The 12,041-nt window shown below is 37.5% G+C and overlaps 1 protein-coding gene across 3 annotated transcripts in view; it reads left to right on the forward strand.

The window, feature by feature from the left end:
• SEC24B (SEC24 homolog B, COPII coat complex component) overlaps window positions 1–12,041 on the forward strand; it is a 43,687-nt gene that overhangs the window by 15,613 nt on the left and 16,033 nt on the right. For 2 of the 3 annotated variants that reach the window (XM_084517247.1, XM_084517249.1), the window contains 5 exons: window positions 1,695–1,799; window positions 5,685–5,765; window positions 8,204–8,388; window positions 9,902–10,086; window positions 11,236–11,338. In XM_084517247.1, coding sequence (XP_084373373.1) covers window positions 1,695–1,799; window positions 5,685–5,765; window positions 8,204–8,388; window positions 9,902–10,086; window positions 11,236–11,338 — 659 coding nt within the window. The remainder of the gene's footprint in view (window positions 1–1,694; window positions 1,800–5,684; window positions 5,766–8,203; window positions 8,389–9,901; window positions 10,087–11,235; window positions 11,339–12,041) is intronic. The other variant, XM_084517248.1, reaches the window with a different exon arrangement.

Genomic DNA, 12,041 nt, shown 5'->3' on the forward strand with positions numbered 1-12,041 from the left:
CACGTTAATGGTTTTAAGTTGATTTTTCTCCTTCACCATAACACAGAATTCTCCTAGGCCTGAGAAAAAATGTGTTCTCTTCAGCTGGGGTCTGATTTGGGGTTGTTGTTTGTTTGTTTGCTTTTTCCAATCCTCTGTATTGAATGCATCCAGTGCCTTTTATAAAAGATGAGAATATGAAGCGGTCGAGTTAGTTCTGTGTGATAACAGCACAGAGAAACTGAAGTATTGTGCCTTGGTTGCCTTCATCATTGTGCCTTGTATTATGGAGAAACTTGACCGGAGTCACAGGAGCGATGTGCACCAGATGAAGTGAAATACTACCAGCCTCTCCTTCCTCTAAACTCTGTATCAAAGTTACGGCTTCCCAAAAATGTTGCAATAGGGTTTTGTTCGATTTTCTCTTTATCTCTGAACAGATGCTCTTCGCCTTGACTGCTGTTTTTCATAAGTGAAAGTAAAGCTGTCCTCTTGGGTTTATTCATAACCATTTTTTAAGAAGACAGGAAAATAACAGCATTTGTAGTCTGTGCATCACACAAAACAAAGATTGGTATAGCAGATATGTTTTGGGTCAGGGGAAGGTGAAATGCCACGGTGGTTTCAGATTATTTGAAGTAGCTACAACACTTCTGTAGTGCATTATAGTGTTAAAATAAAATTAGAAAAAAATACGTCAGAGTGATGCTGACACAGTGTTTCTACAGGGGAAAAAAAATCCAAACTCCTGTATTTTGAAGCCTTAAGATATTTTCTTGCAATCATGGCCCACTGGATTGCTGGGAGAGAAAGTGACATTTCTTCCGAGGATGTCTCTGCCTGACTGCAAACATGTATTAAAATCTTTTCTAACACTGCCCCACACCAAGAGAAGCTTGAGATCTCCTGGAAGTGTTAGGGCTGCACTAGTAATGTCACACGTTAATTATAAGCCATTGCTGTGTGCTTTACTCTGTTTAAAAATGGTATGTGTATGTGCTGCTTTTGTGTGTTGTTCATGTATGTGTTAAAATATATACATGGTTTGGAGGTGCCTGCGAGTTGTCGCCAGTGGGCAGTGTATTTAGGTGCTGAAATGTGTCTATGAGCGTGAATTTAGGCACCATTTTAAAATAACACTAAGTTTTCAGGTTCACCTGATGAAAATTTCACTGGATGTGTAGCTGGAGCGTGCATTTGTACCCGTAACACGCTGCAGCAGCAGTTTGTTTCATTGATCTCTGGCTGTGTTCAGAATTCCAAAGTGAATGCCTGCTGTCTTAGAAGGGCAGGGGTGCCAAGCAGAAGTTGAATGTCAATGTTTTAATAATGCAGTTTAAAGTTACCTGGGAAAGGACACATTTATCCATGCATATCACTTTATGAAAGTATTCCAGTGACCAAACTGATGCATACACATAGACTTTCTACATATGTTTTTAATAATTTACACACACACACAAACTTTCTGCTAACTTCTGTATGCTACTAATACTTAACTAGCCCACTAAAAACTGCTTCTGCCGTACATAGTTCACGTATGAACTATGGGTCTGGTGCTGTAGATGGTCAAGGGTTGTAGAATTAACTATCTGCATGTTGGGATTTTCTCTGGAATGGCTGGTTTCTCTCACTTTTAATGCAATGATTTGTGACTTTTGTTTTTCATCTTTCCTGTCTGTCTGACTCTGATGTTTGTGCTTTCCACTTCACAGGCATGCAGTATGGTGGATATGTTAATAATCAAGCTAGCTCTGCACCAGCTCCCTTGTCATCAAGTTCAGATGATGAGGAAGAGGATGAGGAGGATGAGGAAGCAGGTTGGCTTTAGCTTTACACCAGTATCTTGTTCTCTTCCTACTCAAGTTTTGTTCCATATTTCCATCCTCTGAAGTTACTTTTCCTCCGTAAAGGTAGAAAGTTGCTCTGACTCATCACATATCAAATTAACTAGAAATTTTCCAAATGTTACTAGTAGAGTAAACAAAAAGGGATTCAGCAGTGGCCATCAAATGTTTTGGTGTGTTTTTTCTGTCATATTAATATCAGACATTTTATGTGTCTCATCACATAATATTCACAACCTAAAAGACTCCCTGAGTTCTACCATTTCCATTTGCAGTAGGCTTTAAACTCTTAAGCAAATATACCAAGCCATAGAGGTACAGACTGATAATTGTTTGTTTTACAAATTAATCAACTACATACCATTTTTATCATTACATTAAACAGTGCTTACCTGGCTTCCCATTCTATATATGGAGAAGCCTTATAATTAAAGTAGTAAATACTGGAAGGTGATAAGTGTGTTTGTTTTAAGGCAGTGAATTCATTTGTGCTGCTTTTCTTCCTCCTCCTATGGCACATCTATGCAATTCAGGAAGATTAAGTTTTATCCTGCTTGCTTTGCAGGGAAATTAATAAGTGCATTTCATGTTTTTAAGAAGCAGTTTGTCCTGCTTGATTGAAATGTCATGTTCTTGGCTGCAAGGATTCTGTCTGTATTTGTCAAAATTTCCTGGTTTTAAAAACTAGCTTAGTGCCTCTTGCTACCTTAGTTTCTTGAGTCGTATTGGGGTTTTTGGTTTTTACTTCTGACTAATGCAAAACAAAGTTTGCTTTGGCAGTTTTGATGCAGCTGCCGTTTGGACCAGTTCTTCAGAATAGGTTAAAAGAACTGGGAGAGTTGTGTTTTTTTGGTCTCTTTCTTTTTTTCTTGCAGGGCTCCCTAGTGAGTTTTCTGCAGATAAGTATCTGTGTCTAATCTCATCCCAAGGCTTCTGTCAAAGGAGATGTCCAATTTTTGTCAGCTGCAACCTTTTTCTCCTTACATTGTTCCCTAAACTTACCAGAGACAGTTTTCATGCTTTCTGCCACCTGTATTTCTCAAGTTCTGTACTTCTGCTAAAGTCCTAGCCTTTGAGCTACTGTTGTAGTTGAATTTCTTATGCAAAAGAATGAAAGGGCACCCAGGCAGCCCATAAACTTCCTGGTTCATGCCCAATCACCAGGGGTGAATGTAAATCCTAACAGATTTCTAGCTCAGGATATGCAAGTGGTTTTATGAAGAACAGGTGTTGTACATCTGGTTGTCTGTTTACACAGCTCCTCAAAGCTTTTTTTTTTTTTTTTAGTAGTTACATCTCTGACTACATTGCAAAACAGTTGAACAAACTGTGTAAAAGTGTAAGTCATATTGATGTAAATAATTACATAATCCTAAAAGTATTTTATAAGCATTGTTTCTGTCTAGTCAGTTTTCTATTTTTTTTCCTTTTTAAACCTTTTCTTTCCCCTTTTTCCTAATGCGTTCTCTTGCTTGGTGCTTACAGTACTAAAGCAAATTGACAGCTGTTGTAGTTCAATTTAAGCATAGGACAACTGTTTCATTTTGTGGAAGTTCCTGTGTTTTTTGTCGAAGAAGAATCGGTGAGATTTCAGATATGTGTGGCCAGCTTAGTCTGAACCTAGTGTGCAGGAAACTGCAGAACTCATTGTTTTTGTAGACAACCAGATATTCACCAGGAGAAAAAGGAATGGGGCATAATGTAATTCTAGTAGGCATCAGTGCCTTAAGAAAATAGAATAACCATGAGAAGGAAAGGCCTTATGTGTAAGGTCTTCAGTAAGTATATAGGATGCTCAGTAAGAATTCTTGTTATTTCGTTAAGCAGACCTTTTTATATTTTGAAGTATCTGAAATTTTGCTTTGAATACAACTTATCTGTACGTTAAAAATTAGGCTTGTTTGTTTGTTCATTTTTTTAGTAGAAATACGACTAAGCTGATTAATTATAGCGTGTATTTGAAATATTTTCTACTTCTGCATATTTGCCAGATTGTGCTGGAACTCTTACCTGTTCCAGCAGGACTTGAAGTATATAATATTTCCTTTTTAGCAAGTCATTGTGTCATTAATATCTTGTTAGGGAAAAGAATAAACTAATTTTACATGGAGTTGTGTTAGAGATGGGTAAGATTTTATGAATACAATTTATTGTGGAGAAAACTGTACCCAGTGACACAATAGTTAAATCAGAAAGCTTGAACTAGTCTCAGCTATTCCAAGCTGTGCATATGTCCTTCTGGTATTTTTTGGACATGCAGAAAAATTCTTCTGGTCAGATGAAAACAATTAGTTGGAAACTCTTCAATCTTGATCTTGTTGACCTAGTAAAAATGTATTTTGGCTTTTCAGTAGAAGGACTTTCCAAACCTAGAAAAGCCATGTTCTTATTCATGATAGAGCTCACAATAATGAATCCTGTTTCTTTCACTTCATAGAATAAATAATAATAATAATAACTAAATAAATATTGCACTTACATTAATTTATAAAGCTCAAAACCAAAGGGAAATTTGAGGGTGTGGGGGATACAGGACTGGAAACTGATGTATAAGTTTCACAGTGTTATTATATATATGTGTGTTTCTGTTTTTTTAACGTAAAATCTATCGTTAATTTTTGGACCTGTTTTTCTATTTCTTACCTGAACGCTTTAAAGACAACATGCTCAAAAATATTCTATACAGTCATAACGTTGCCTTGATATTAATAATGTTTCCTAGATTTCAGTGATGTTATATTCACACAGCTGCAGGAGCATCTTTACTTGGAAACATCAGTTGAGGGGGGATTGAATCTCAAGTGTCTGGCCACTGAAGTGTTTCCCTTGAAATAGTTTTGGCTTCACAAAGGGATGTGTGGTCACGGTTGATCCTTCTGAGTAGAGCAGTGTCAGCATCTCTCCTCTGCGTCTGTTCTGCTCGTCTTGCCACAAAAGTTATTTTATTTTTTTTTCTAAATTCTGACGTATTATTTCATTTCTGTTAAATTTCATGACCTGTTTTTTGTTAAGGAGCACGTACGTTTCATCTCCTTGGTCCTTTTTCTTTGGAAATGTACATAAAATGGCACCAGTAGAAATATTTTAAAATATATTTTCATGTAATGTTTTACAGTCAGATATTCAGAATATGTGCATAGGGTGAACTACGAATTAAGCATCAGCAGTCCCTCCAGAACCAATCAGCATGTGCTCATCCATCTCCTCTATAATTTTGACTAGTTATTTTCATTACTGTAGCCCAGGTCCTTCTTATGTAGTTACTTTTGGCTGTACCAGACTTGCTCATTCCATTTCAGTAGAAATTAGCTTTATATCAAAACCAAAAGAAGCTCTGAATAACAACAGTAGAGAAAGGAAGAAAGAATTAAATGCATCCGTTTTGCCTGGAGTGGGAATGGTATGTGATTGTTCTGAAGACAACAGGAATCTTGTGTCGTGAAGGAAATCATGACAGAGACTAGTTTAACAATGTCATATGCTAATTCATTTCACATAGTCTAGAAACACGTGATAATTTATTAGATTTTTTTTGTTAGTTTCAAGGAACAACTTTTTTTCATTGCTTTTGTCCTCCCATTTTTCTTTCTTTTGATTTTTGGTGTATGTGTGTTTGCTTAATACCATGCTAATTGCTTGTCTCTCTTTTTTTTTTTTTTTTTTTTACCCTCTCCTTTTTGCAGTGATAATTGCTTTCAGGTCATAGGGCTGAAGTGGTCTTCCCTTTTTCTTTTCTCCCCAGATCTTTCTTCAGTTTCTTATATAATTTTTTTTGAAAATATCTTGGTCTTTCTTTAATTTTTTTTCAAAAATGTGCTGTTTCTGAGTCACCTAACTTTATTTTTTTTCCCTCCCTAGCAATTGATAGTTCTTCTACTACTAGCAGTGCCTCTCCTGTTCTGAACAATTACGATGCCCTGGAAGGAGGTGGCTATCCAGGTGAGCCGTTTGTTGTTGCATGTTGATTTCAAATGGCTTGTTTAAATTGACTTAAATGTTATGATTTTTTTCCTGATTTTGATGTCAATTATTATTAATTAAACAGTCTAGAGGAGTTGCCTTTCACCTACGTGTGGAAGGGTGCAAATCATCAGAGAGAACCAAGTTTGCTTTTTAAAATCTCATAGTTTTAACGCTAAAGTTGGACAAATAAATTAATAAAACCTCCCTGTATCCTAAGTCATACTTTCTGTTGTAATATTGAGGCTAGTGCTGAAAGTATGCTCTGTGTGAAAGCAGGTATCTTTCTCTAGGTTATGCTGTTTGCCTGATTGTGTTGGCATTAGTAGCTGATAATAGTTGACACACGCCACTGACGTTTTGAGAGACCAAAGATAACAGTTTGCAGAGATGCTTGGATCAGGTTATTTTTTTCTATTTTTTCTACATATAAAGAAAATGTGAAAAATATGGATGCTATGTCACTTATTTTTATCTCTAGAAATATCAGGAGTGTCAGGTTTATACTACATGATCTTACTACCAGACTAACAGTCTTGAAATCTCCTATTGGGAATAGGTGGCAAAGATTCTGTTCCTTGTAGGTATGTTAGTTAATATTCGAAATGATCGGATTAATTTTGGGCGTGTCTGCCTCTGGCATTGCTCTGACCTGGGAAAATGTCACAGTAGTTTGCGTAGGTGATGGGTTCCTCGTTGAAGTGAAGTCTGTCAAAATCTTGATGCCACTGTCCATATAGGGTCTAGCTCTTGCAAGTAAGGGCAGAAAAGGCATGGCTGCAGAATTATGAATTTTAATTTCTTAGCTACTAAGTAAGCTTCTTGGTCCTGCTGAAGGCATATTCTAAAAACAGCTTGTTCCTTTTGTTTTTCTTGAAGAGTAACGGGATCAGCTTTAAGAGATCCCCACCCCAACTGCCCAAGCCAAACCTAGTTTCTGAGAGGTTGGTTTCATGAGTGATCCACCTGCCACTCCCCTGCAGGTTTTACCAAGCCTGAATCCTTCTGAAACTTACCTCGTATTTGAAGGCATTCAATTCTTGAGTATCACAGAATCATCCAGGTTGGGAGAGACCTCCAAGATCAGAGTCTAACCTCTGACTTAACTCTAACAGTCCTCCACTAAACCATATGACTGATCTCTACATCTAAACGTCTTTTAAAGACCTCCAGGGATGGTGACTCCACCACTTCCCTGGGCAGCCCATTCCAGTGTCTAACAACCCTTTCAGTAAAGAAGTTTTTCCTAATATCCAACCTAAACCTCCCCTGGCGCAACTTTAGCCTGTTCCCCCTCGTCCTGTCACCAGGCACGTGGGAGAACAGACCAACCCCCACCTCGCTACAGCCTCCCTTGAGGTACCTATAGAGAGCGATAAGGTCGCCCCTGAGCCTCCTCTTCTCCAGGCTGAACAAGCCCAGCTCCCTCAGCCGCTCCTCGTAGGACTTGTTCTCCAGGCCCCTCACCAGCTTCGTCGCCCTTCTCTGCACCCGCTCAAGCACCTCGATGTCCTTCTTGTAGCGAGGGGCCCAAAACTGAACACAGTACTCGAGGTGCGGCCTCACCAGAGCTGAGTACAGGGGGACGATCACCTCCCTAGCCCTGCTGGTCACGCTGTTCCTAATACAAGCCAGGATGCCGTTGGCCTTCTTGGCCACCTGAGCACACTGCTGGCTCATATTCAGCCGACTGTCCACCATCACTCCCAGGTCCTTCTCTGCCTGGCAGCTCTCCAACCATTCCTCTCCCAGCCTGTAGCTCTGCTTGGGGTTATTGCGCCCCAGGTGCAGGAGTAGTTCTGTCTCTTTACAGCTGTTGAATTCTCTATGATTTGAGGACTATATGTTGCTTCAGTTTAATCTTTAACAACAGTGAGACCAAACTGTGCTGCAGGGATATACTTGAGTTACTTCAAGAAAAGAACGATTTCTACATTTAGAAAATAGTTCTTTCATGTCAACCTTATGTTTTAAAACTATCCATAAGTGGCTAGAGAGACTGAGCATGAATAGTCTCTTCTGCAATTTATGTCAAGGGCAAAACTTGGAATATAAGGTAGTTATAAGGGTGGAGTTGGACTTCTTATATATACATTTACTTTTCAGTTGCAATGGTTGTCTTTTTTTGAAAGCTGTGGGTTTGTTTTGCTTTGGTAGAACAACAACATTTTGAAGTTTATCTTAAGCATATAGGTCTATAGTTATCTTCCCAAGTATGTCCTCCTTATCAGCATCAGCTCCAGTACTCTTACTTGCTAATGGCTTACAATTTTTTATATAGTCAATAATAAGAAAATCTTGATGGATAATGCAAAAAATTATAAATGAAAAAAGTGTTGCTTGTTAAGCATTCGGGAGTTTACATAGAAACTAAGAAATAGAAAGTATATATCTGTGGGATTTTTTTGTCCTTCCAGAGACACGTTCTGTGACCAGCAGCCCAGTTCCTGCTCCAGCAACCCCCCAGACATCAAAAACTTCCAAGCCCTTTGGTTATGGATATCCAGCACTGCAGCCTGGCTACCAAAATACAGCGTCACCTACTCCTGTGCAGCAGCCCAGTAATCCAGGCCACCATCCTGGGTTTCAGCATTATCCACAGGTTCATATTTTTATTTTAAAAGTTACTTGATGAAGTAGTGAAAAGTCTTTTCAAGTGTTATTTTTACAGCTTCTGGACCAATAAATGCTGACTATAATGCTCATGTCATAGCACTAGTGTTAACTTCTTATTAGAAGGCTTCTGAAGTAAGATTTTAAGTGTATCTCCAAATAATCAGGCTTAGCCAGTTTGCTTCACCAGTTATTGATAGCAGCCACAGTTTTAAGGTTTATTGTTTTAAAGACCTGTCCTTTATTGATAGGAAACTGTGAAGAAGTGTCTTATGAAGTTCCTTATCACCTAGCACACGTTTGCTCATAGCAGTACCCCTGGTGTAGAAAACAAAACCTTCCATTTTTTATATCCTGCTCATTCAGAAATAAGGCCCAGCAAGCAAATCCATCAAAAGTACTGCTGTACATGATCAGAATTCCTTATTGATCTGAGTATAATACAATAAGGAAGTATGTAACAGTCAGAATTGAGGGCTTTCATTGCTATAAAGGTAATGTAAAATCTGACCAAGTATTTTTTTTTTTTCCAGTTGAAAGAAATTATTCTGTTCAACATAGCTTTGTCTACCTATTTCTGTCCTTTTTATTTTTCTGATTCCAGGGATAAATGGCACTAACTTGAGTACTGGCAGGTGTTAATTTGGAACACTTTACAGCTTAGCGATCTCTCTAACGCTGTGTTAATCATCTTTATTTATGATAGCATTCTTTGAATTCAAATACTGTGTATAATGAATCTGAAAGTGTTTTAAACTGACAACTCAAAGCTTAACCTAGTTTTGAGCTCCTAAGCTTGTAACAGCTTTGTAATGTTCTTTCATAGAACCAGCAAGGCTTATGATGAAGTCCAAGACCTCTCTTTTATTGAGGAGACATAATGAGAAGGAGGCATCTTAATTGCAGATTCCAACCACGTAGCAGGTGGATGATAGTGAAGATGCAGCTAAGTTGTTTTCCAGAGCGCGCTGTTAAAGAACAAAAAATTGCTAGGTGCAACAGGTGAAATTCCAGTTGGACTTAAAAAGTGCAAATTCCTCAGAGTGTGCTTTTTTTGCTGTGAAATCTTCTGTCCCTGGGGACTTTAAAAATTTGCCTCGTCAAGGCTACGAGCAACCTGATCTGACTTGGAAGGTAGCCTTGCATGAGCACTGCCAGCTCATGTCAAGCTCTTCATCCACCAGAACCCCCAGTCCTTCTCTGCAGAGCTGCTCTCAATGAATTCTTCTCCCAGTTTGTGCTTATGTCTGGAATTGCCCTAACCCAGATGCAACACCTGGTGTTTGGATTTGTTGAACCTCATGCAGTTCATATGGGCCCACTTCTCAAGCTTCTCCAGGTCCTTTGGGTGGCTTCCTTTCCTTCTGTTTTATCAACTGCACCACTCAGCTTGGTGTCATCTGCAAACTTGCTGAGGGTGCTCTCGATCCCACTGTCTATGTCATAAGTTCTATAAACGTGATTGTATATTTATGATTTGCAATGCTCTTGCTTTTTTTCAGCAATATCCAGGTGTGAACCAGCTGTCCTCTTCCTTAGGAGGGTTAAGTCTACAGCATTCTCAGCAGCCAGAAGGCTTGAGACCAGTAAACCTTACACAAGACAGGAATATTTTGCCTGTATCTTCAGTTCCAGCTCCTGTGCCTAACTTGAATTCCGATCTTAGGAAATTAAACTGCAGTCCAGAGTAAGTATAGTATGTCTAGAACTACGTTCAGTCACTATTAATTATTTAAACCATCAAAAAATGTGTAAACATGCTCCTAATTTGAAATGTTAAAGTTAATATAATCCTATTCATCTGAAAATAAGTAATCCTCTGCATCCTTATGCAAAACTTGAAGTTATCCATATGTCAGAATACTTTATATGCAGTGCGAGTATAGTTCACTTACTAAAAAATTAAGAAACCTGCTAAATCTTCATCCTGTTTTATCCATCTAAAAAAATCTGCTAATAAACACTTTCATGTTATGCAGTACATTTCATGGAATATTTTTATAATATTGCATAGGATTTTGTTCCAGAAAACTATGATGATCATGCCTTAATATACTAAATAAACTGTGAGTATGTTCTATCACCATCATACTGTAATTATGATGAATACTTTCACCTCTAATTATCATTAATCTGCTTTCCCAAGTCAAGTGCAGCTAGGTACAGTGAAAATTGCTCTCCCACAAAGATCTTAATTCTAACTAAAAAATAAATATCCGTTGCCCTGGATTAACTCAGGTGACTGCCATACTGACAGTGCATGGTCCCACCAGAAAACAAGGCACAGCTGGGTGCCTCAAAATCAATCTTAGGCATGGAACACTTTGGACCGTGCTATTGATGCCTTGGGTTTCTTTAGTGCCTTTTTTTTTTTTTTTTTTAGCTTGAAGTCAATCCTGCTCTTTACATACATGAATAAAAATAAAAGGCTATGACTCTTTCAGTATTTGAGCTTCTTTTCTACCATTTTCTTACATAAATTTTACTTTCTGAGAACTAGTAAATTTTGTATTTCTCCTTTAGTTCTTTACTTCATTAAAAAAAAATCCTCAGGATGAATAAAAGCTGTCATTTTAAATTGAGCATTGTACCTAAAGCAGTTTTTTCCTTTGTTTTAAGCTTGTTTTTCTGTATTTGCATTGCTGAAATTGGGGAAATTTTTTTTGATTCTTCAGGGGGATTTTTTAATCATTTTCCATACTTTTTGTGTATCTTTAAATCAGTTTAATTAAATATGTGGTTTCTTAAATGTCAAAGTTCTTTAAAATCAGGTGTTAATATGACGTTTTCAGCATCTTTTGAAAGTTTTCAACTAAGTGTTTTTATTTCTTTTCAGTTCATTTCGATGTACGCTGACAAATATTCCACAGACACAGGCTTTATTAAACAAAGCTAAGCTTCCACTGGGTTTGTTGCTACATCCCTTCAGAGACTTAACGGTAAAGTAGCTTACTTTTTAAAAAATATATATGTGCATCAAATATATATATATATATGTCCCATTTTGTTTTAGACAGAAAAAAATGTAATGAAGTATAATAGCTAAATTTAGCAATTCCAAAAAAAAAATTTTGCAAATTAAAAACGAGGCAAAAGAAAGCTTGCAATTGCTACCTCACTGCACTTTGTAAAGGCTTTGGACATGCCTGCCCTTACATTTGTTTTTTTTCTTGGAATGACTAGCCAAGATTTGCTTGCTAGTAGTTCTCTGAAGCTCTGAATTAAAGTTTTGATTGTTGGACTCAGAACTGTCATATACCTCTTAAAAAGGTGTTTACTTTGCTCTCTTGAAAAGAGGTGCTAATGGGACTGTTACTGGCATGATAATTGCTGTCAACAGAATCTGAGCACAATATCTGATTGAAGCCTTGTTCAGAACTCCTAATCCACTCTTTTCCATCTAGTTTGTTTATAATTATTTAAAAGGTGAATATCTATCTAGTGCAACCTTTTTTTTCCATATCCCGTGTGTTCTTTGACATGTAAGGTTTGCTGTCTAGCAATGTTAGTCAAACAGTCATCCTGTCTTTGATAATTTCTCTTACCATAGTAGCCATGTTATCATAACTGTGTAATTTGATTTCATTAAAGATTTTATTGCAATGAGGTTGGATTAAGATAATTTTAAGTATTACTTATAAT

The sequence above is a fragment of the Aythya ferina genome (genome assembly GCF_964211825.1).
Source record: "Aythya ferina genome assembly, chromosome: 4".
NCBI lineage: Eukaryota > Metazoa > Chordata > Aves > Anseriformes > Anatidae > Aythya > Aythya ferina.